At 38.7% G+C, this 24,794-nt stretch overlaps 1 protein-coding gene across 1 annotated transcript in view; it reads right to left on the reverse strand.

Annotated features, from left to right (window-relative positions):
- The window catches only part of PSME4 (proteasome activator subunit 4), a 69,154-nt gene extending 44,631 nt beyond the window's left edge, over nucleotides 1–24,523 (reverse strand). The window contains 12 exon segments of the mRNA XM_037405927.1: nucleotides 109–198; nucleotides 891–1,077; nucleotides 2,636–2,901; nucleotides 3,816–3,908; nucleotides 4,393–4,515; nucleotides 4,973–5,047; nucleotides 8,285–8,348; nucleotides 9,531–9,680; nucleotides 11,079–11,123; nucleotides 16,015–16,131; nucleotides 16,692–16,832; nucleotides 24,272–24,523. Of these exon segments, the coding sequence (XP_037261824.1) occupies nucleotides 109–198; nucleotides 891–1,077; nucleotides 2,636–2,901; nucleotides 3,816–3,908; nucleotides 4,393–4,515; nucleotides 4,973–5,047; nucleotides 8,285–8,348; nucleotides 9,531–9,680; nucleotides 11,079–11,123; nucleotides 16,015–16,131; nucleotides 16,692–16,832; nucleotides 24,272–24,447 (1,527 nt within the window). The 5' untranslated portion in view covers nucleotides 24,448–24,523.
- Nucleotides 24,524–24,794: the final 271 nt, after the last annotated feature.

Genomic DNA, 24,794 nt, shown 5'->3' on the forward strand with positions numbered 1-24,794 from the left:
CGAGAGACAGCAGCAAATCTGTTACAGTTCTGAAGAAATTACTACGTTGTTAGAAATTAAACTCAAACCTAGGCTAATTTTGTTTTTATAACTGCAAAGCACTCTTACCTCTGAAAGATCATCTCGTTCTTGCAATACAGATGAACAATCTACTAAAGGCACCAAAGTAGAAAATGTTGCAATGAACTGGAATGTAATCTGTTGAGAGTTGCAAACAGCTCTTTAGTAAGTGTTACTGTATTCTACAAATTAAAAAGTTTTTGCAATTAAGGTATGGGAGCTAAAGCAAATCATTACATTAAAAAAATTCCAGAGCCTAATTCTTCCACTGCAAAGATTCAATAGTTATTTCTGATTTCATATATAAAACTTCATAGTCAGCACTGCAAACATGCCTCCATTTTCTAAGTAAAGTAACACTGATTTTGGGCTGAACTTTAAAGTTTCAAAAACCCTATAATGTTTACATTGTTTGAATAGATAATTAATATGAATTCCAGAAGATGTGGGCTTTTAGGACCTAATTTAACAAAAACCTAGTGATAAAGGTCTTCCTACTCATCTTAAAAAACTAGGAATATCTGCTGGGAGCTTTGGAACATCTATTTTATCTTGTTTATTTAGAGCTGCCCAAAAAGTCAAGTAAAGTGAGTATCACAATTTGGTGTTAAAAGATTCACTTTGCATTGTCGAATAAGCCAAAAGCACTATCGTAAGTTAGAGGCTTGTAATATTAATTTTTTACAACTAAAATTGTGCAGGAACAAAACCAGGCTAAGAACTGCTGGAAAGATGAGTTACTCACTGTCATACAAATGTAAAAAAAAGCTATCAGAGTGAACTAGTTGGCTAACTATCTTCTAAAAAAAAGGTAAGATTTATATACTCACCATACATTTACTGAAGTCATTTGGATCCACTCCAGGCAATGCTCTCATCAGTAGAGGTAGCATGTGTGTTGGACCTTCAGGAAACCACTTGCCCCCAGACACCAGACTACGAGCTACTCCAATTACACAGCTTAAAGTAGCTGTGAGCTGATGAGGTTCTGTCAATGTCTCAAGTGCAGGATACGTTCTATAAAGTTTAAAAGCAGTCATATTAGGAACAATAATGTTTCTAAAGTCTTCAATGAAAAGTGGATTGTATGTGTTATTTTCTACAGTAAGGCTACACAATTTCTGCAAGAAAAATTCAAGCTAATAAATGGTTCCAACAGTTTTTTCTCATCTTTTTCCAATGAGCTTATTAACACTGCTCTATTAGAAAATGTTCATTTTGTCAGTCCTATTTACAACAAATTCAGGATTAAATAATTTGTTAGCAGTTGCAGCACAGGAATTAACAGCTACATGGGCTCCTACGTTCAAAGCTATGATGATTTTCATGTTTGAGCTTTAAGCAAAAGCTAGCTGTATACTTCAAAGTGTAAGGTTCTTGTGGCAAGTGTGAGATCTTGCCTTGACTGCCTCTAAATAGAGAAGGGATACAGTACTTGATGTTGCATTAAAGTCCATACCTCTTTAATAAAAACCCCTAAGTTACCGTAATTTTGAAACACTTTTCTTACACTAAGTACTTTTACCAAACCGCTAACAGTTCCTGCTGTAATCCACAACCTACAGCTCAAGCAAGAGTCATAGTGCTACCCCTGCTCTACGTCATCCAAAGCACAAAGGATCTATCTACATCTACTGAACAAAATGAATTCAGAACTGCAGCCAAGGCAAACAGACCAGTGATAGCTTGAACTACAGAGCAGAGCAGACATTCAGTCTGCTCTCAAAACAGAAAAAGCAGTCATACCCAATATAGGCCTGTGTTGCTGTCCTTCTTACAACTGTTATGCTTGAAATGTTTTTATATAAGAGCAGGTTTATGAAGTTTTTACAAACACTTGAGTCAGTAAGGTATGGAATTCAGGAAGGGCTCTTCAAGACAAACTCACTTCACTATTTTTACAATACGAGTTGTTCAAGTACAAAAGTCTGCATAGGAGGAGGAACATGGATAGGGGCAAGGAAGAAAGCTTTTCATTGGGGCAGGAAGGAGTTACATTTTTCTTTTGGAATTTTAGGCACCAAGGCATTAGTAATAGTACAGACTAAGTATTTTACAATAGCACATACTTCAGTGATTCGCTTATGAAGTCAGAAGCAATGACAGTGATTTTAAACAATCTGTAACTGTAACATACTCAGACACAAAACAGAAATACAACATTTATGCTTATTACTACATAAACCCACAGTGCCATCATTTATATCTGGCTCAATTGAAACCTAGTGGAAAAGTACAAGGTGCCTCAAAGTTGCTTTTTCAACTGTTCCACCCACTATCTTATACAAAATGCTAACAGAAATGCAAACGACCTGAGGACTACTCTATCTTGCACAAGCTATGAACAGCTTCCAGAACTATTCTATTTGCCAGATGTTTAAAAAAAACAAACCAAACCAAATAAAAACCTAAGTCCTCCCTCACTCCCTGTCTTGACTCAGGGGGAGCATGTATTAGCAGCCCCTCCCACTGCAAGCACTTGTTTGCAGCAAGGAAATTGTTTATCAATTAATATGACTGCTTTGCTACTTATTTGTTGGGAACAGGGAAGTTGCAATGTTTCTGCAGAACTTACTTCTCAAGTACAGGTGGAATTACTAATTCAGGACGCATCAGTGCAAGGTTCTGCAGAGCTTGGGCAGCCTCCAGGCTTCCAGTTTTACTAAACATAGCCAGAAGAACAGGTTGAATAATGCATTCTACAAAGTCTGTAACATCTTGATCAGTAAGTTTATGACTATCAGGCACAGGAGTTAACCATGTCGTTTTCTTGTAGCGCTCACGATGCAGCCTTCTGACAACACCACTGGGTAACCTCTGAAGGAGTTTCATCAGTTTGTTCTGTTGAATACAAGAAATGCTATTCAGTTAATTGGCAGTAGCAGAATATGAGTCGCTAAGCGTACAATAGACAACTAATAAGCCAGTAACTTGAAATTACACAACTGCAATAAAAGAAAATTCAGAAGATGTTTACAAATTGTCATTAAACTTCGGTTACCAAAATAGCAATTATGCTGCCAGCACTAAACCTTAAGATTAAAAAAAAACAACAAACCACCATGAAAACAAAACATACAAAGGATATAGTCAAGAATTAAGATTACTTCGCAGTAATTAAAGACATCTTCGAGAGCATTCTCTGCACATTCACAGATAAACAAATATCCTATTCTAGAACAAGTCACCTCCTTTGGCACTGCTTTAACCAGTCATGCTATTTTAATCTGTACTTTCCACCAGCTATCACAGGGAGATTCTTACATTCTCTAGCAGAAGACTCCAAGCTACACCATCAAAAAGTTATGCTTCATCAAACCAGATACGCATTAAAAAATCTTTTTGGCTTCGGTATACTCAAAGCTAGATTTCGCTAACTCGGAGACAGTAGGTCAGTAATACAAAAGCCAAGTTACACAAGGAATACTGAGGTGGTGTATCACCCTCCTTTGAAGTGCTGACTCCTTTTTCCTAGCTATATAGGAATTGGATACCTAGTTTTGGACTTCTAAACTGCACTTGTGTTAGATGTTTGAAGAATACTCCTATTAGCTGTGGTCAAAACTGCGGAATGAAAGTATGATTTGAATGACAGTACAATCATGTATCTTGAAAATTAAAGCCTCAAAACATTATACAGCAATCAGACAATCTGGCTGTTGGAGCACACAGGGCATCTATCAAAGTTTGATTTGACAGGTTTGACCATTGAAACGACAGCCAAAGTTATTCTCTTGACATGCAAAAAACCTCACCAGCCAGCGCCCATTATTTGAAGGATGGTAAAAAGATGCAATGCTATTGAACAATCCAGACAAGTGCTTCTGCACTAGTTTACTTGGTCCACCCTGTAAAATAAAAAATAATAAAAAAAAATAAGAGAATTTTATTACACGGAATAAGTTAAAATGAACATGTAACACAGCAGTACAAGGTACAAGTGAGCATACTCACTAAACACAGCAGTACCTCAAAGCATCAAATCACACCTGCAAATTCCCTCCCTTCCCCACCCTCAGCAAGCTTTCTCCATTTAATCTGACGAGGTTCACCCTAAAAGAGGGATTCAATTGTTCAGCAGGTCCCAAGTGCGTATCCACAGTGGCACTTACAGCTGGCTACTCCTTTCCAGAATGCCACAGACAGCAGCTGGGAAATAAACCTTTTCACCTACATTCCAAACTGACAGTGAAACAATGTAGTTTAACACAAAACTTCAGCAAAAGATAGCCTAAAACCATGCTTCTACAGTGAGCCAAACAGAACAAATATTAAATACATACTTGCTTAAAGCTTTGCATTAGGTTTTGTTTCACTTTATGAAATACTAACCATCATGGCAGTGATCCACATTACCGCATGTCCTACATCATAAGCATTTGTTAAAAATCTCGGAACAACAACTTGATTGCTTCCCACTGGAAGATTTAAACTCCTCAAAATTCTGGTAAATATCTGGAAAAAAAATACTGGCATAAATTAATTTTCTAATCAAAAGATGTTTGGTGTTTTTTTTAAACAATATAACTGCCACAAACATCTGTAAAAAAGTTCGTAAGCTGAAAGATTCAAAGGCTTATATATACTATTTATCTAAAGAATATCATTAAGAGCCACTTCCACAAGAACATGGGATTAGTTATACAATCAGAGAGCACTTATTTACTTCAGTGTGTTGTTGCTTCGTTTTGGAGTCCGGTGATGACAGTAACAACTTCCAGTGCTGCCTGTTAGAAAAGGATGGCTCACATTTTTGAAGTTAAACTTAGGTCTTCAAATGAATACACCTAATTTGAAAAATTGGGCCATGGCAGTGTAAGATCCATACACAAAATATGATTTTTTCTTAGCATAGTAACACTGAAGACTTGTCTCAAAATAGACAACAATTTCATAAAATGAGAAATATTACCTTTGGTACATAAGGATCCCAGTCTATGTACCCGATGTTGTCAGTGGCCAAGCGAGCAAAAAGATTTACTAGATGCTGAAAACAATCATAAAAGAAGGAAATATTCATTAAAACATATTCATAATAGAAGATGCACAAACATCTCAAGCTACTTGACAGATGCAAGATAAAAGCTACCCATGGCCAGTATATAATTTGTGAAGGGAGATTTCACTCTATCAGAAGCCATCAATATCCTATTTCATAATGCACCTGAATTCCTACCTTCAGGAGTCCACTTCATTACTCATCTGAGCACTGGCAGATTAAAAAAAAAAATAATTTTTCTTCCAATGTAAAGACATACTAAGAGTACTTTTAGAAGTTGTATTCATACTCTCCCTTTCCCCATGCTCTATTAATTAACATTAAAGGCAGAATGCATTCACTGCCATTTTAATTCTCAACCATTTGTTGTTAGAACAACTCTGAAGAACAATAGATGAACAACAGACAAACTTATACCTGAGCTGTATGTTGTCAAAGACCAGCTTGTGCTAAGAAATATCTTTTCTTCTTTTGAGCAGCCTGGAGTTTTTTCCCCTTTTTGAACAGCTTCCAGAGACCAGAAGACTCCTGGTAGTAGCTTACAGAAAGACACCTGTACTAAGCTTCAGAGTCCTTCAAACACTACCACTATTTTATCAACTGGGTGTAACAGACTATCTCTGCAGTGAGGGTTTGGCACAAACTCCAGGTGACAGTCAGAAGAGAGATTTCCCAGCAGACCCACAGCACAGCTTAAATAGAGTGAAAAACTCAGAACAGGCTCTAGCTTGGTGATTTCATTGACTTCTCTAACAGAAACCTGCTACCTACTTTTGCAGCCTTTACATAGAGGACTATTGGGATTGGTTCCTGGAAAACGCCCCAAGGAGTATTCTGAAGAACGTGAGCCTACCAACACACACATAAAGAACCCTCTTACATGCAAGAATAAGAGAGAGAGGCTCTGTAGAAGATTAGGAGGTTTGGGAAGAGGATAAACAGGTATCCAAATACAATCCACTTTCTGGCAAGGAAAAGGGCCCAAAGTGCGCTATCCACTGTGGCTGCCAATGCATCATCCTGGTTCTCAATAACTTCGATCATAAGAAATGGACACACCATGCACACAATTTACAGTAACTCTGAGTTGGAGCAGCTTAGCAAACCCTTATGATTGTCAATTCATCTTACGGTGCTTCCTCACCAGTAGAGCACTCTCCTGTGAGCTGAACATGGATACCAGCCTAAAATAGCATCTATATATAGACACTGAAGGAAATTCAACCACCACATCTTGAAGGACTATTTAGCTTCTGCAAGATCCATCCCACTTAAAAGTGTGTTTGCCGGTGGTGATGGCTGTTGCATTTGTAACTTTGGTTTATATGTTATCTGTGGCTTGTAAAGGTCACAGGCAGTAGCTGTCAGATGGGGTGGCAGTATGTGACTATGAAGAATTAGATACTCCATCGCTAGAAAACAGCCTCATGAGTACAAAAGGGAACTGAAATATGTCCTCAGGAAAGAAGGTTTTCAGAAATAAATAAAAAAGGAGATGAAGTCTCACTCCCATATCCTAACCAGGAGAAAGCACATAATCCACCAACGCTCCTTTTATGAACTTGTCCAAACACAGAAATACCTATCAGGCTTCCAACAACCTTGATGCTTCTGTCAGTATCGTGAAGCTAAAAGTGTGAACCTTAAATAATCCTGCCTAATTCAGAGACAGATCTTCACACAAGAGTTCCCTTCTCAGTCTGAAAACGTGATAGCTTTGGAAAACCTATGAATTCAATTCAGGACAGTCACATCTGACACAGCCTGAAGACAAGCGTTACATTTTCTTAAATGATCTACCTTTTTCATTTGATACTAGGAAATACCCACTGAAAAAAACCCTTATCATGCACAAAGGCAATTGATTCCATAGGTTCCCTTCAAACAGCAAGTCTTAACTCCTGCCAAAGCAAGCTAAGAAAAAGCTTGCAGCATACAGAGGCTTAAATTGGCTTGCATAGTCAGAACCCATATGTCTAATTATCTGCATCCAAGCTTGATGAAATGAACAAGCCTGCCCTTAAGAAGTGGACAAGACAGAGGAGGAAACAAGTAGTGAAAACTGTCAGAATACACTGGGAGAGGGAAAAAATATCAGAGATCACTTATGAAAGATTGTTTATGTTATTTGTTAGTCTGTTTGACAGAAACAAACCAAATCATGATATTAAAGTGTAGGCTGTCATCCTTCTGTCAGAAAGAGTAGACAGAACTATGATTTTTTGGATAGCCATCAGAAAGATGCAAAAGTGTCTACAGACAATCTCAACTAAAACTTTGGCAATCACTCCTGTTCAAATCTGGACAATTGCCAACTGTTGGAATAAAGACTGCCTGCCTTCATTTGTGAGGAAACTAACTCAAACCAGAAAGACCTACACACAAGCCTTTTCACAAAGAAATTGCCACAAACAGAAAGTGCTACAAAGGTAGCATTCAACAGTGTTTTGGAAATCAACTTTCTCCAAAGACTCAGAGAATTCGTCCTTGTGAATATAGGCAGGAGATTAGCAAGAGGAGCCAGATGGTCAATAAGCTTATGTTCATACTGAGTATGGAAAAAATCTGGTAATATGCCAAGTTTCACTGCAGTAAAGCCAAGGCACAGGTCAGCCGACAACAACAGCACCTAAGCTGCTGGTGGTGGTGTCTCAAGCATGAGATTTTATTTTATTTCCCAAGTTTGTATCTAGTTATATGAGACACACAAAAAAGGCAGACAGGTACATGGTAGACTATTTTCCTTGAAAAATATTTTGGCCAAGGGGAGTACAGATTCTTTACTGTATCTAAAATAAGGATGACAACAACTCATTGCAGTCAAGGCAAAGCATTAATATTCAAAATCAGGGATCAGGAAAGATGTGTTTAGATATAAAAGATGGGACTTTACAAAATTATAATTTACAGAAATCACAATAGCACTTTGCATCATTGTAAGCATTAGCAGGCAGTCTGGAAAATGCCAGCATTCCCAATGCTGGAAAGAAAAGCTGGCTGAGCTAGCCATTAAACAGTGTTCACCAAGCACAAGCGCAGTCTCATTTATTCAATCAGTAACTGCTTGCTAACAATCATGGAATTATTGTCTCTGTTTTCTTGTACTAGTTAAAGCAGAAGGAAAAACAATCCATTATATCATTGTTTGACATCAATGCCTTGCAAGCACATTGTAGGAATATTTAAATGGATTTCTTCTAGTGTAGGTGAAGAGTAAATACTTACCCCTTCCCATTGGGGAAGATTTTGAACTGACACCCAAAGGCCTATAAATTCATCAAACCAAAGCCTGCAAGAGAACAGAATCAAAGTAATTTTCATGTTGTAAAAGCAGCTCCCTCACTGGATATTTATCCCTCACTCTACCAGGTGGTCACACGAACTCACCTGCCCCTCAATTCATTCAACAAGAACAGGGATCAACATGGACAGACTAGTATCACTTTGCCTCGCAGGGTATTCCCCCCTACCCTCGCTCTGATCCTGAGTCTCAGTCCTTGCTTCTTTTACTTCTCCTCCTCTTATCCTTTTCTGACCCACCCCACCTTTCACACACGTGGTTCACCAGGAGTTTCCTTACCTACTTCAGCTTCACCATTTCATTACATATTGCCATCCCAACACAGGTAAACCAAATGAAAATAAATCACACTTCATTTCCCTCGACCTTAAAACCTAAAGTTTGTCCCAACTGACAAATAGTTACAAGTGTCATTAGCTTCTATACTGAATTCACCTGAAGCCAAGGATGTAAACCCTCTATACCAGTCCCTTGCTTAAATTCACCTTTATAAACTAAATTCACTTCCTTCCTTGAAGCTTTCACTAGCCCTGTAGCACAAATGTACTTTTAACGTAATCAGCCTAAATAATCACTACATGCACTAAACGTCACTGGTTTACGTTTCTAAGTTCAATAGTTCTACCTTAAAGACGATCCAGATACTGTCCCGTCCTGCAAATGCTTCTCCTTTAATTCTCTAACTCACTTCCTATAGCGGTCTGCTGACCATCTCACATTGCCACACCTTGACAGTGAATCGAAGACTTCTGCTTCACAATCCCTTATTTTTAGTTACAGCTGTACTTTAACCTACATGAAGGACTCATCAGAAGCTACCCTAAATTTAATAGAAAGCAGGACTTAAAAGCTGTGCTATGGTTAATGATTTTTACTTGTGAGAGTATTCCTTCAGAATTAAAGTGCACTTAACTCAATTTAGTTTGCTTTGTTAGTATACTGTGCACTTTCCTCTACAAAAGGGAGAACTTATTAGAGAATAGGTACTAAGATTCTCCCAGGTTACTTTTACAAAAGAATGGCTGAGAGAATTTCTGTCTTGAACTCCTTCCAAAAACGCTGTTGAAAGCCGCCATTCATTTTGTTGGTTGACTTCAAGTCATCTTGTAAAAGATAACGGCTTGCATTTGCAACAGAATACTGTATCAACAGATATTGAATTACACTTACCTGAAACCTTTCTGGTGAAGTTCAGGGGGAAGGGTAGTAGGTAGAAATAGTTCGAAGTAGGTAATAGCCTTTTGCATGGTAACATCAAATGGACACATTAAAGGCCTCCATTCATCTAGCATCTCTGCAGTGGCATCTTCAGGAAAATATCTGAAAACAAAGAAACCATTAAACATACGCAGACTTAGCTTTAGAGCTTGGGTCTTTTAAAAATGTTCTTATATTAATATATACAAGAATAACATATATATGTTAATATTATATATTAACATACAGATGTTATATAAAAATATATTTTAAACTATCTATGCATTTGTCATAAATTTTAGTTTTACAGTAAGACTGCATACCCAGGGTCAACAGACAGGCAGTCCTCAACTCCACTTAACCCTAACTGTGTTTCAGGGAGATAAAGAACGTTACGATGCATCATTTTAAGACCACAAATGTTAGATGATTCTTGTCTGGTTGAACCAGAAAAGATTATGTATGATGCAAAACCATTTCAGTGTGAAGGCTGGTCAAAACCAAACAACTACTATCCACATGTGAGGCAACATAAAAAAAGATTACTTAAGGCACAAGGACATCTACCAAAACATTAGAAGAATGCTAGTTATTTATTTTAAAATAAACTAAATATTCATGCAATGCAGTATTTAAAATGCATACCAGACACAACTGTTCACACAACATAATTATTGCAGTTGATACAGGGCCAACTGAAAGCAGTATTATCAGTGTCCCAACCTTAAATCAGAATTTTCAGGAGGCATTTACAACTTTTTCATTTTAAAAACAATCTGTTTCAGTGACTTACGTATTTATTACAGATACAGAAAAATCAACACGGAAAACTAAGGGGTTTTATTTAGCTACAAACCCCTATTTATATGGGAGAAGTATAAGGTGGTTTTATTCTTATGTTCCTCATACTAACAGTATGTGTTTAGAACAGCATCTCCTACAGGAATGCTCAATGGAGTAACATCAGTATCTGAAACACCTGCTTCCATGAAAGCAGATGCTAATGACAAACAGCCATATGAGTGGTAAACAAAAGAGAACAAATCCCTTCTCTGCATCTTTGCAGTATCTTAAGCTGCTAAAAAAGTCATTTGGTGCAGGGAGCAAGTCTGGTTCAGGCACACACATTCCCAGTGAACAGCCCAAAAGAGCAAAAGCAACAGTGGCCTTATCTAGTGATATCCTGGCTTAACTTTTAACAGATTTTCAACCAAGACTGTCAAAAAAGACGTGAACAACCTTACGCTTTGTTTAAATATTATAACATGGAGCCTACTTGTGATTATGTTTTCATTTTAAGCAACCTATGAACGCGAGGTATTGATCATTCATAATGCAGTAAAACAGAAAAGTCTCTACACTCCACCCCAAACTTACTGAGTTGGGACAACATCAGCTAAAGAATGACTAGTAGGGTGGGTTTTTTTGGTTTTTTTAACACTTTTCATCCCCCTCAAATATTAAAGATACAGGCTTAAAAAGAAAAACAAAAACCACCAAAAACACCCCACAAACACTTACGGTCTGCAGCTCTTCACAAGTGTTTTCAGAACACTTTCTACAGAACTGAAACAAGAAAGGAAACATTAGGGACAGCGCATTACCAAATTTCAGTGACAACATAAAATAAATATTTGCTGATTTTTCCCTCAAGAACTTAAGCTAATGTTGATGCAATTAGATGTCTTCTGTGAACATGCAGTAGCTAATTGGCTTCTACACAGACCTGATCATAACAATTAAAATTGCTCTGGTAAACTCCCAGTTCTACTTTTCACATACTACTCTTGTATCTATTGCATTTAAGTGAAAAGAATTATTATCACTTCTTGTAAGTAATATCCTGCATTTTATCCATGAACAACCACACAGCAAGGTAGCTTCTTGGGGAAGTTGAAAACACAAACAGAAAAAATGTGTTTATGGACTTCTTAAATATTTGCAAGATAAATAAAGGCAACAGACTTCAGACAGTTGTTATTGTTAGACTCCAAACACCACATCTGTCCTTTTCAATCTGTTTTTGGGTTTTGTCCCATGTTTTTAAGAAAGAGAAGTGAACTATCTGCAAATAAATGGGTATTTCATTAGCTTCCTTCACAATTCACAGCTGATTTTAAGAGTGTTGTCATACATAGCAAAAACTTACTTGAGAAATCATGTTCACATGACTTGCTACAGGATGCCATCAAACTATCTAAAAAAGACTAAACCTCAGAATAAACTCAAAGACTAGAAGGGAAGGGGAGAAGAGAGAGAGAGAGATATCAATTGAACCATAAAGGTAGTAAATTGTCATGTTCTTCAAACCTCCTGTTTATTACAAGACAAGCTCAAGACTAAATTGCATTTTTACGAAAAAAACATTCCCTGAATGAAAAAAGAGTGTTCTGGCAGAAGAACTTCCTACATCTCCTGTAGACTTAATAGAAAAATTGCATCCTTCAGTCCACCATTAAAAAACAACATACAGAAATGCTATTTTGATCAGAAAAGATGATGCAAACATATCATCTTTATAGAGTTTTACCAAAGATCAGCTTAGGTCAATTAATTTTGAGAGACACAAATAATGAGCATGCACACACCCTCTCTCTAGTCCTCCACAAAATAAACTGATCCCACGCAAGCCAGGAGAAATATAAAATGGATAACCCACTATTTCCCTTCAACACCTCAACATTCAATGAAGCCAACAAAAGCCCACCCAGCCCTCATAACATTATTTCAGTTCAAGTAGCACTCTAGAAGATGCAAAATTTATACATTTCATACAACACTGACAAAGTAAATTCATGACCTCTCCCAGAATGGTAATTATGAGCTGGCTGATAGCTTCTAAAATTTGAAGAAGAATGCATAACAATTCATTAAACAAAAACAAGATTAAACCCTGCAAGAAGCTCATAAAGATCCTGGGCTAAAGTGAACACCATTCTTGAAAGAGTTAGGAAATAGATAACAGTTGTTCCAAGCGTTGATAAATAAAGCATGAACCAGTAACATTCCTTAATAGCATTAAAGATTAACATGAAAAAAGTTAATGTAACAAACAAAAAAGCTATCCCCATACTACTGCACTCCACTGAAGTAAACTATTACTAAGAACTTGAAAGAAAGAGGAATTTTAAGAAACACTGATGCCAGAGATCATCTTTCAAATTCACAAGCTTCTGGTCAGATCTCAGCATTTGTTAGTGTAAAAGAACAAAGAAGGACTGGAAGGGATGTCCCCTCCTGTCTTCTGATGACAAATTTACAGTGGAAGCTAGAAAGAAAAAACAACAGCAGACAACTGTACACAAAGAAAGTTCCATCTAAGACACAGTTCAACTGCAGACCGACTACAGAAGACATCTTGTCAGATTCCTGTTTGATGACAACTTAGAAAAGGACAGCACAACACAGCCGAGGAGAACAAGAGACTGCTGGTTACTGCTTTTGTTACCACTTTGAACCAACTCTCGAACTCTTTCACAGTGGCTTCTGTTCCACTTTTGGCTAGGCTTTTTGCATAACTATTACTGCAGAACTAATTGCTCATCTAGTTATCGCACTCGTGTATTCCTGTACAGTACTCCACCACTGAACCTATCCATGGATTAACAGAGCACAACAGCAAACAACTATATACATAAACCACACTGGACTGATCAGCCCACTGTAGTTTGTACTCCTTGCTCAGTATTTAATGTTGACCACTTGGATAAGGTATTAAAACTTTTGAAATCAAGAGATAATGAAGCTACTTACACTGGAAGGTATCTCCTATTAATTACTGAAACAACAGCATATTTAATGAGATAAATAAAAATTTCTCATCCCATTCAGTTTCCTTTTCTTTTAATTCCTCCTTACTACCTGAAATATTATTAGCTCACCATTATATTATTATTATTGTCTTGCTGCATGGGTATATTAAAAGACACCCAACAATACTATTAACCCCTATCATTAGTCCTCATTTTGGAACTACACGATTATTTTCTTCTTTTGGGAAGAACAGGACCATATATTTGTAAATCTGGGAGTTTTTCCCCCTGCATTTTCAAAGAAAAATTTTGTTTTGTTTTTGTTTTGTTAGTTTGTTCTTTGTTTGTTAGTTTATATGTTAAAACAATTAACATATAAACTAACATTGTTAACTCTTTATCAAAAGATAACTGTTGACTTATTGTCAAAAAGCAGTAAAAGCACATTTTTAAGTTTTTCAGGACAGATTTAGGCCTCAAGTGGCTTCTCACCCTGCAGCAGGCACTCCATTACAAAAGTTTAAATTCAGACAATGAAGAGCAGCGAGCTCTAGTTTCACAAATTATTTTAGTGGATTTCAAACTACAGTGAGCCAAATATCAGTATCTCACTGGATTAGTACAAATAAAAATCTCTTCCTAAAAAAACCCAAACAAAGCAAAAAATGCTGCAATTCCACTGCACTTGTACCAGTTTTCTGAAATTATAGATATATACACACCAAAACTCCTGGTATGGTTTTCACTGCAAAAATTCACACTAAACTCTTCTTTGAGAGACAAAGTAAGTTTTGTTTCACACTTCACAGCTACAAGGTTGTTGCTGGATGTATTTTCCAAAACCTATGACCTCACTGCTAAAGCACTTTCCATGATTTCATCGTTTTTAATAGTAAGGTACACTTACTCTGTGTAACATGCACTCCTACACCAACACTGATTTTGTCCATATTCAGACACAGCAATTATTCAAATGTAAAATTTATTTTTCATTTGACCCTTGAAATATATATATGCTGGTTAAATTAGTTAGCACAGAGCCACTTTATCAGCCACTTCACACACGCTATCTTGTTCCCCAATTAGAAAGGTTCACATACAGTGCGACATTCTCATAAACAGTGGTGTAATGTTAACATTGGTTTTCCAATACAATTATTTATGCAGAAAATTACACCTGTGTGACAAGTGTTACAATCTAACAGAACATGCAGAAGATTACACATCGGCCAGAGCTGAACAAAACGAAAAGTCATTCTTACCACCTATGTAATACATTAAGCACAAATGTTTTAGGTGAAGACAAGCCTGGTCGATATGAACTGAATGTAGAAAAAGAATAAAATTAAAACAGTAGTTAAATTAACAGCTATAAATTAAATCAAAGTATCTCTTGACTTTCACCAAAAAGATACCCCTCAAAATTGACGTTAAAAAAAGAATGAACACCGTATGAGAACAAATCGCACTGCATAGTAAGATGGAGTGTCTGATATCTAATACAGTTAATAAAAGTAAACCATTTCAGACAGACCATCACAACTGATGCTTTCCTCCCAGCTTAACCTCCTCGCCTCTCTTGGAAAAGTCCCACCTCACTACACAAGTTTCTCACGCAGTAAATGAGAAGCGACTAGACAACATCCCCACAGAGCAAAGCATGCAGTTTCAGTAGGTGCTGGCATATGCGTACAAAACCAAACTAAAATAGGCTCTGCTCTTTCGGATTTTCACTTACAAGTAGTATCTGCAGTTAGCAAAATAATGCAGTTTAGCAGAATTATTTTTCCAGCTACGTAGGCATGAGAGAATTTCAGCATGAAATGCTCTGTAACAAGTTACAAGGCTACATATACTTTCTGTTTGTGTCATTTATCAGCAATAGAATCTTCCACTCAGTAAAAGGAATCAGTGGTAGTACTTCAATATCCCTGGGCAAAACAAATTCTTTTTAAAGCTAATTAAGTATTTTCACCTGCATTTCTTTATCTGAAGTTTCAATTCAAACAAACATAATGAGTTAGCCATGCAATAACTTTTATAATCTGTAATTATTTATAGAGCAGGACATTCTCTAATTGGAATTATGAGGAAAACTGTCAGACAGGGAAGGATTGGCAGCCTAAGAAAAGCAAAGAAAACAACCAGTAGAACATTTTTAAAATTAACTGGAAAAAAATTGATTTGTCCAGATCATATCATCACTTTGATGATACAGATAGGTGTGTTTTCTATAGAAGGCACTTCGTTTTTCTTTGTGTACATACTGATTTACACCTAGATTAGATACTGGGAACAATTACAGTACATATATTTAAGAACAGTACCGTTTCTGTTTTATCCCCAAATCCTTATTGTGTTATAAAACAGAACAGTAGACACTTAACGTGAATATTGTTAAAAATTTAACATAAAATCTGTTAAACCATGGGTTATCTTCCTAAGTAAGTTGAAGACCTGTGTTCCAGCATATTTAGACGTTAACTCAATCACATTTATGAAGAAACATCACAACAAACAATTCATTGGCATAAGGATATAGATTTAGTACAGTCTTGCATGCAATTATTTGAAATATACTTCACAAAAATACAAGCAAAATATTTACCATATCTCAAATTCCAGATATTAAAAGCAAATTACAAAGTACTTTCAAGCATTACACGTACTTATAGTCTATCAAATGTTTTAGAAAGCAAACTTACTTGGGAAACCAGTTTAATCCAAGATGTTCTGTTTTGGAGTATAATATCCTCTCCAACATTTCATAAAGTGGTCTCCATGGTAACTCTAAATCATCCCTGGAAAGCAGTTCTTTTTTCCTAATAGGAGAGAAAAAAGAAAAAAAAAAAAGAGCACTTTAGGATTAAATATTTACATTGACACAGTGCACATCAGAATACCCCAGCTCACTGCTCTGAATTAAGCTTATCTTCAGCATTTGGCACAAACTGCAGGAAGGTCAGGCAAGAAAAAAGCTAGCCATTTGCAGCATTCCTGCACGAACAGAAGCTGTCAAGATTTTCAGGAAAAGTCTGACTAAGTGAAATAAACATTATCAAGTTGCAAGAGACAGTTTTCATCCTCTCCCTGTTTGAGATTCAACCTTAACACCTGGCTCTCCGTGATGTTTCCTTCTCCTAATGGCGGAGCAGGGGTGGGGGAACCTGACATTCTTTCACTTTCAACAACACTCCTAAAGCTTTGAAAGGTCATTGCATAGTGAGAACTCTTCTTAGCCAACATCATCTGTACAGAGGAGCTTAAGTGAAGTAGCCTGTAACAGAACATATTATTACATTACAGTATATAACATTAAGCAAGAGAAGTGAGCAACTACTAAGAGATGGAAGTTTCAGTAGTCAGCAAAACCTGTACTTACTTTAACAGGTTTATCAACAGGCGTGCAAATCCTTGCATCATGCTGATCTCCAGTTTTGGAATTGTTACCAACTCATACAACAATTTGATAAAAAGCACATGATCTTCTCTGCTAAATTTTCTCCCATATAGTCGGATATATCTACAAACAAACAAAAGATGAGTCAGCAATATTTTTAAACATTTCTGTTTTATTTAAGACCTGAGCCAGACTCCATCTGACACTCTGTTTAACAAAAAACTAAAACCTGGTTCCCAAGTCCCACAAGTAAGAATCTGAAGATATATGCCAACGGAAGGTTGGCAATGAAAACTTATCTACAGAAAGAAAAAGAATGTCCAAATAAAGTCCACAGTCTTCTAAGATTCTACAAATAGCATTAACTTCATGCTCACACCAGATGCCACAAAACCAAGGATTATACTCTTTCACCTCAGCTCAAAAAATTTCTCATTTAAAAAAACCCCACCAAACCACAAACAAAACAACCCAACAACTGTCACAACTAGCCATATTATACTCTATCCTTTTCAGCCAGGGCACTTTAAGGAGGAGACAAGACACAATCCAGAAGATAATTAAAAAAAAAATAATAAATTAAGTCAAGTCCAAATCTGATAGCTTCCCGTGAGGCTGAACAATTGATTTAGACACCGAGCTTTGCTGGTGGGGTGTCCCACTGCTATCCCTTACATTTACTATTTTAAGAAAGTATAGAACCATTAGGACTAAGTCTGGAAGAAGTGCTTGCTATTTTCAAGTTGAGATTGAAAAAAAAAACCACCCCATGTTCAAAGTCTTAAAAAATATTCCATACCAGCAGAACCACAGCATTTTACACCTCACACAGCTGTAAATTACTGCTTGCCTGGGAAGCACACTTTCCTTTTTACTACTGCTCCAACTGTTCTAAAGATTCATAAGAAACCTCACTAATATACTATCCGCCAAGCAGCAGTTAGACAAAGCATACAACATACGAACCTATATAAAACAATTTTTTGAGAAGCCTATTCATTGATTTTGTTTAAGATTTAGAAGAGGGTGGACTGATTTGTTGCCAAACATACACCAACAGAGCATCAAGGCTTGTTCTGGTAATGTGAAGAATGCCAGATCTCACGCGCTTATTTGGTATGCAGGGCAGCACACACTGCAGAACCTTACAGCGGAACCACCACGTGAAAAGATTAGGAAAGAAACATCTTTGAAGGACACCTACTTGGAAGTAGTAGAGGCCAGTTAATTTTAAAGGGGCAAACATTAGCAGCTACTGACCAAACAATAAAAACAAACTGTCTTGATTCCTGAATTTGGTTTCTGAAAATGACTCCTGTAACATTAAGTTTAGTTTAACACTACATCTAGTTTACTTTCAAATGCTTCATGCTCCTCTGTAAACTTTCACTCCTCGCAGCACTGCCAGTGGGAGGACTGACTGCTTGAGAAGTAGAATTCAGATCCCCTAATAAAACATGCTGACATGAAGCACACTTCACTCAGTGACACAAGGGCACGTGGGACCTGAACTCAACTGCTTGAGTATTTTTTTCTCACTTCCCCACATCCCCATTCCTCAATTCAAAACGAAATCATCTCTGAACTTTGAGGATCACCCATAGCTAGTAATCTTACCAAAAGGAGTTAAGTTTCCTTAAATATACATATACCAAGACCCCTGGCTCCTTCCTCACAAGATTTTTTTTTTCCCAACCTTCTTCCTCCAGTTTCCTTTGAAGACACTGCAAAACAGCTGCAGGGCTCTGGCAAACCAATAATCACCAGTTTTCAGAAAAACAAAGAAAAAAACCAACCCACTCTACAGCACAATTTTCCACTTCTCTTTCCCCATTGACTTCAAGGGCAGATTTTTACATTTGACGGGCAGTATTTTCACTAATGGTCATTTCAACATGTTTTACTTAATTCAAATACAGAAGGAAACAACAAAATACAGGATAACCCACCCCTCTACCACAGGAACCTAAATTACCTGGATGGGCCAGAAACACTATCTACCTATAGAATTACACCATCAACAGCTGACCACCTACACTTTTCACATGCTTCAGACTACAAGCAAAAAGAATCCTCGGGGGTGGGGGGTGTGACACCTGATTTTGTGAGGATATAACTTAAACTTATTTTAGTTGTGGTATTTTACCTTCTAGAAGTATATGTTGCTCATATGCTGTATGGGAAGAACCCAATGTGAAAGTCTGGAAGCTTTTTTCAAGATAAATGAGGTAATAATCAGGACAACACAAAAATTTCATAAAAAGACGTAAGAGCTATTCCCAGACTTTCAAAGGAACAGCACATACTTGGAAAAGTCTTCTAAACTGATCAGGCAAATCACTTCCCATGACCATGAGAGAGATGACAAGCCACACAGTCCTATCACTCCCACATAGTCATTCCCCTTAAGTCTTCACTTACTGTTTAATGAAAGTCAGTCTGATGCAATGACCAAACTTTAAAGTTAGTTTGTAAACAAAAGTGTTTGTACTTTTCATGACAGTACACATCTGGAAAGGAAAACACCAATTACACAGCAGCACCAAGGGCTCATTTTGCTGTGGAAACAGAAGGTTCTGAAATAAGTTTAACCTTTAAAAATTTCCATTCCATTATCTTTCAGTCATATGCCCTTGCATGTACTTCACTCTCAAATCTAGGTATAAAGTAACAAAGAATACTGGATTCATGTCTTCATGTATAACAAAAAAACCCCCAAAAACCCAAAAAACCACAAACTTCAGGAGCCTGAAAAGTAAGTCCTAACTACAAAGAAACACTACACAAGAGAGCCAATTAATCTGTCAGCGTTGCTATATATAACCAAAAATAAAATGTTTGGCTGGTTACCTCTCTTGACATTTGCTAACCGCAACTCTATTATACAAAATGCTGTTTAATTAAGAAACAGAATAAGGAGTAAAGTACACAGAAATGTACTAAACACAAAGATGTCACTATGCCCAAGAAGCAGAACTAGATGCCAAATTGCTCCACTGTTTACAGCTTCTTTATGTAAGAGGGTAGGCAGATTTTAAAACTGTCAATTACTTGTCTTAATCCAGCTGTGCATTAAGACAATGACAGAAAATAATTACTTCTAGAAAGTGGCTAATCATCTTTTCCTCAAGATCAAATGAGCAAAATCTACAGAAGGGAGCTGCAGTATTTTCAGAATACCCCCTCACAAAGGATGAAACAGCACCATTACTAAATTAAAGAATATAGGCAGAACTTCCAGCATCCTGAAGGATGCCTAGGGGCTGATCACACAGATGCATGATCATCATATAAATGATAGCTCTTCAGGATAAAAAGAAAATGTTAATTGCATTATTGGGGAAAAAAATAATTCTAAAACTAAATTGCTGCAAAACAAAAAATAAGACTTCTTATATGAAGGCAAGTAATGCCACACTGAGGTAATTCTGGAAATCTTAATTCCACTGCCCTTCTGATTCCTCCTGGAAGAAAACTGTCAAAGGCTTTATGAGCTGTCAACATCTAACAGTCAGTTGCAAAAAGGATAAATAAGTTGTCCTTCATTGTGCTAGTCCATTGGGTTCTGATTTGGAGTTCAACTAAACAGAGGAAAAACCCACCAAAATCCACATACGCTAAAAAACCAACCAACCAATCAATCATGATTAGGAAGTGAAAATTCTGTTTGGAGCTCCATCCTTTCCATACAGAGTACAGGATCTCTGGAGATTACGCAGGGGGAAAAAACCCAACAGAACCGGAAAGCCAGTTCCCTGTTCTAAAAGTATTAGGTATCCAATCTCTCGCTCCGCCTTTACAATAGATCTATTTTTAGGAAATGTACTATCATATCAAGTGGACATCCTAAAATGCCCTAGAAAGTTGGCCGCTTTGCCACAGTTCAAAATTGCCTTCACTTACAAAGCCAAATAGAGCACTCTCCTACATTCCTAGCTATCTGTTTTCACAGGACAGGATTATGATTGGTCTAAACCTCAGTTTTTGACAAATGATATGAAAATCAATGAATCATGCTCAACAGGACTACTTAAATCACATGTACACATATATAGTATACACACAGACCCCTTATACATCCAAAAGGAAACCCTGTATTTTTCTGATAAAGATGAGAGAGAAATAGATGTAAAACAGTATTTATATGCAATAGTGAATAAAATATTTCAGCAAAGTCCCACTAAGATGTTTTTATCCTCACTGTAACTTTGCATCCTGTCATTCTAATTAAAAACTGTCAAGCTGCATTTTTTCCACACCTTACAGCAAGGCACTTAAATGTCATTTCGTAACAGGCCTATACCCAACAATCGCATAAAATAACATTGTCAGGAACAGAAATTGTGTCCCTCAGCTCTAAAAGCTCTAGCCTTGCCTACTGAAGTAGAAAGCACAGAAAGAGATCTGTGTGTTTTCCAGGCTGCAGAGGCAACTACTTGTACAGCAACTATTACATGTTCGTATTATACTATTATGCTCATTTACAGGCTATGTTCTATTAAAAAAAATAATAAAAATCTACACACAAAGTTTCTATGTAAAACGTGAAAGAGGGAAAAATTGAAACAGCAGCCTAGTTTTGACCTAGAGACCATAAAAGAGTATGACGCAAGTCCATTTAAGCAAATTATTTTGATGCAACCTGCTTTTGCCACACACACACTGCAGCAAGTTATACAACTGAGGTTCAGTCTTCTGCTTTCACAATCGGATTAGTGTTTTATAAGATACAGATTTTACTAGCCAAAGTTGGAGGAATCTTGGGGTGATGATTACAGATTTAAATGCAACCTTTGAGACAAGCAGTTTTACTTGCCTAAGAAGTCCCACTAAGTCATGAGTTAACTAACCCCACTATTCCTGTCTTCACGGGAAAGTTCTCTCACCGTACTCCACACAACCATCCCAACCACAGAACCAGTTTGCATGACTGAAAATTATGTGTATGAAAATTATGCAAATCAGCTTACAAACACTATAGCTGATAAACTCCAATTCTGCTTTTTTCCACGCCCTATTCAGCTCGTGACATCAGACAGCTAAAACAGCTGCCCCTAAGATAACTATGTGCAAGTCATGTTTTCAGCTGTTGGGAGTATAAGAAATGAAAGATTTTGGGTTCAGCTGTCATCAAGAAATAGTAGCCGATACTAAATTTTTTAACTAAAAAAAATAATTTGAGTTTCACTTTCATTCTTCAAACTACGGAGTTTAATGCAGGTTGTATAAAGCTGCGAGTACCTGAAAAGGTGTAACTAAGCAAGTATATCATCTGCATGCAATTTTTTTCCTTTACTTATTGATAGGTATGTACATATTACAATTTTGTATTAACAATTATACCTGTGCAAGAAATAAATTAAAAGATACGTCACCCACAGTTCTGAACTACAAATTATTTCACATAACATTGCAAGAACAACTGGCTCTTCTAATTCAGACATTTGCAACAAAGTTAAGTAGCAATCATACCATTATGAAGATTCTGGGCTTCTTCTTTTTTGGCTTTTTTTTTTTTTTTTTTATCAAACAGATGTGCTATTTATTATAGCTGGCCAGCAAGGAAAAAGATATTAACTTGATTATGAGATTAATCACCTGCTATCAACAGACAGTAAAACTTTGATTTTATTATCATTATCCTATAATTAGACTTAGGTATGACATCAGAACACCATATGGTTGGAAGTGTTTCATCTAGGCCTAAACTTTTATTAATGTATGTCATTCCACAGAAGTACCTTGTCAAGTTAAACTAAGTAGTAAAACATCTCTCATGTAAACTACACCAGCTTATTTTTAAACCAATCCCACTGTTTCCTTCCCTGCTACATCTCGGCATATTCAGTCTTGGTGCATGTAACATGCCACAAAGAAATCTTGGGACTAACAGGCATCAGACAAGTTGCAAACGTAGGCAATAAATTCAAACTTCAAAGAGTAGGTGGAAAACCACAAATTAGAGCCTCCTGACCTTTCTGTGATTCATAAAGTAGCATAGCTGCGGTTCTCAATAGGCTAAATTCACTGCCCTGAAGCCTAAACTGGTCGCAGTAATTGCAGTTTACAGAGTAACAGGGTGATTCTAACACATCCCTGCATATTTTCAAAGGACTCAAGTACCACATTTAGCCTATTCGGCTACTGGTAGTAAGAACTGCTACAGTTTATTTCAACTTGATTACTATATGAAGTTCTACCACGGGTACAAAGCCAACAGTTACCACTGAAACCAGTATGAGCTAGCAGATAGCTGGGGGGAGGGGGGGGGCAGGAAGGGAAAGAGCATTGAACTCATTCCAAGCAGGTTCAAACTGTCACATAACGCAAACATGTGAGTCATTTTGCAACCACCAATGTAATTCTATCTAAGAATGCCTCTTGGCAAATATAAAGACACTTACATTTCAATACATATGTATCAAACAGATTTGACTGCCAAATAGGTACTAAAATCCGAATTAATATTAAAAAAATTACTCATGTGAGGAGGAAAATTGTAAGTGAAGATCTCAAAATTGTACAAAACACACATATTTAATCATTTCTAGCACACAGGAAACACCATTTATGAAGGCACACTGAGCGTTCAGGGAAAAAAAAAAACCACCCCACGGTAAGCATCCACAGAAACAGGATCTACTAATTGAAGCTACAGGAGTCATTGTCACATGATGCCACTTCAGTGCCAGAGTGCCCAAGACAACGAAGTATGCTTTGTAAAATTCACTCAGAGAAACCTGTGTTCTACTCGGTGCTGTGAAATCACCATGGGTTTATCTGTATTAAAACCACCTTGCCAGCACACGCAGCAGAGCCAACATCAACACGAGCTACACCGTGCTACGGTACAGGCAAGATATCAAGGGCACCAACAGTGTTTACACAGCATAAAGCCAGAATTTAATCCCGTCGGCACTGAACTATCAGCCTGCCTTGAGCAAGGATTCATGTTCCTACAGCAGAAGTTACGCAGAGACGGCACCTCGTACAACTCGCTCAAAAAGGCAAGAGGTGAAACAGGTGGCCAAGCAGGCATGAAGGAAACAACAAGTCAACAAACCGGCCCACGAGAGCTCGATTCGTACAAATCGGCAAGTTTAAGCGGCGACGGGCGAGCTCTGGAAAACGAAGCCACCTTTGCCCCCATTTCCTATACCGAAGCACTCGCGGGCCTTGCGTAAGCCCGGGGATGGCGCCGAGCTACCGGCAGGGAGGCGCGGGCGGCCAGCGCTGCCCCGCGGAGCCGGGGGGCGGTGGGGGCCCGCGGTCCGGCCCCAGCAGAGCCGCCCGAGCCCGGCCCGGGGCGGCCGGCACCCGCTCGGCTCTGACTAAGCGGTGCAGGGAGGAACCGTTATGGAGCCGGCCCGCCTCCCGCCGCGCTCCCCGGCCGCCCCACCGGCCCCGCGGGGAAGGGACGAGCCCGGGGGCCCGGTTTCGCCTCCTCCTTCGCCCGCAGGGCCCCGCTGCGAGGCGCCCTAGCCCGGGGCGTGGCCCGGCCGCCGCGTCCCGCCGGGGAGCCGCGGCTCCGGGGGAAGGGGAAGGGCGCCCCGGGCACTCACGTCGAGAGCTTCCTGGTCCAGAAGAGCCCGCCGGGCCAGAGCTCCTGCAGCTGCACGGCCCGGGCCAGGTTCTCTTTGATCTGCGCGAGAAAGCGGGCGGCCTCGGCCTCCAAGCGCTCCCCGTAGGGCAGCAGCTTGTTGTAGACGATCTCCTTCTGCGGCGGCGGCGGCTCCATGGCCGGCGCTGCGCTGCTCCGCGTCCCGCCGCCGCCCCAGCTGCGCGCCCAGCGGCGCGCCGTGACGCCAGCGCGGGGAACGGCCGGCGAGGGACGGGCCGAGCGGCCGCCCCGCCGCACCCCGCTCACTTCCGGCGCGGCGGCGGAAGGCGGGGGTGAGGCCGCGCGCGGCTCCGCACCCTTCCCGCTCCCTCCGGCCGCGGCGGCGGGACTGGCCCCGCTGCTCCCGGGCCGGCTGGCAGAGCCGGGGAGCTGCGGGGGAAGGACCGGCGCCGCCCGCCCGTGCTGCACCGACGTGAGGCAGGCGGTGTGGCGGAAGGCTGTAGCCCCCGCTCGCATTCTGAGCC

Source organism: Falco rusticolus, chromosome 12, assembly GCF_015220075.1.
Source record: "Falco rusticolus isolate bFalRus1 chromosome 12, bFalRus1.pri, whole genome shotgun sequence".
Taxonomy (NCBI): domain Eukaryota; kingdom Metazoa; phylum Chordata; class Aves; order Falconiformes; family Falconidae; genus Falco; species Falco rusticolus.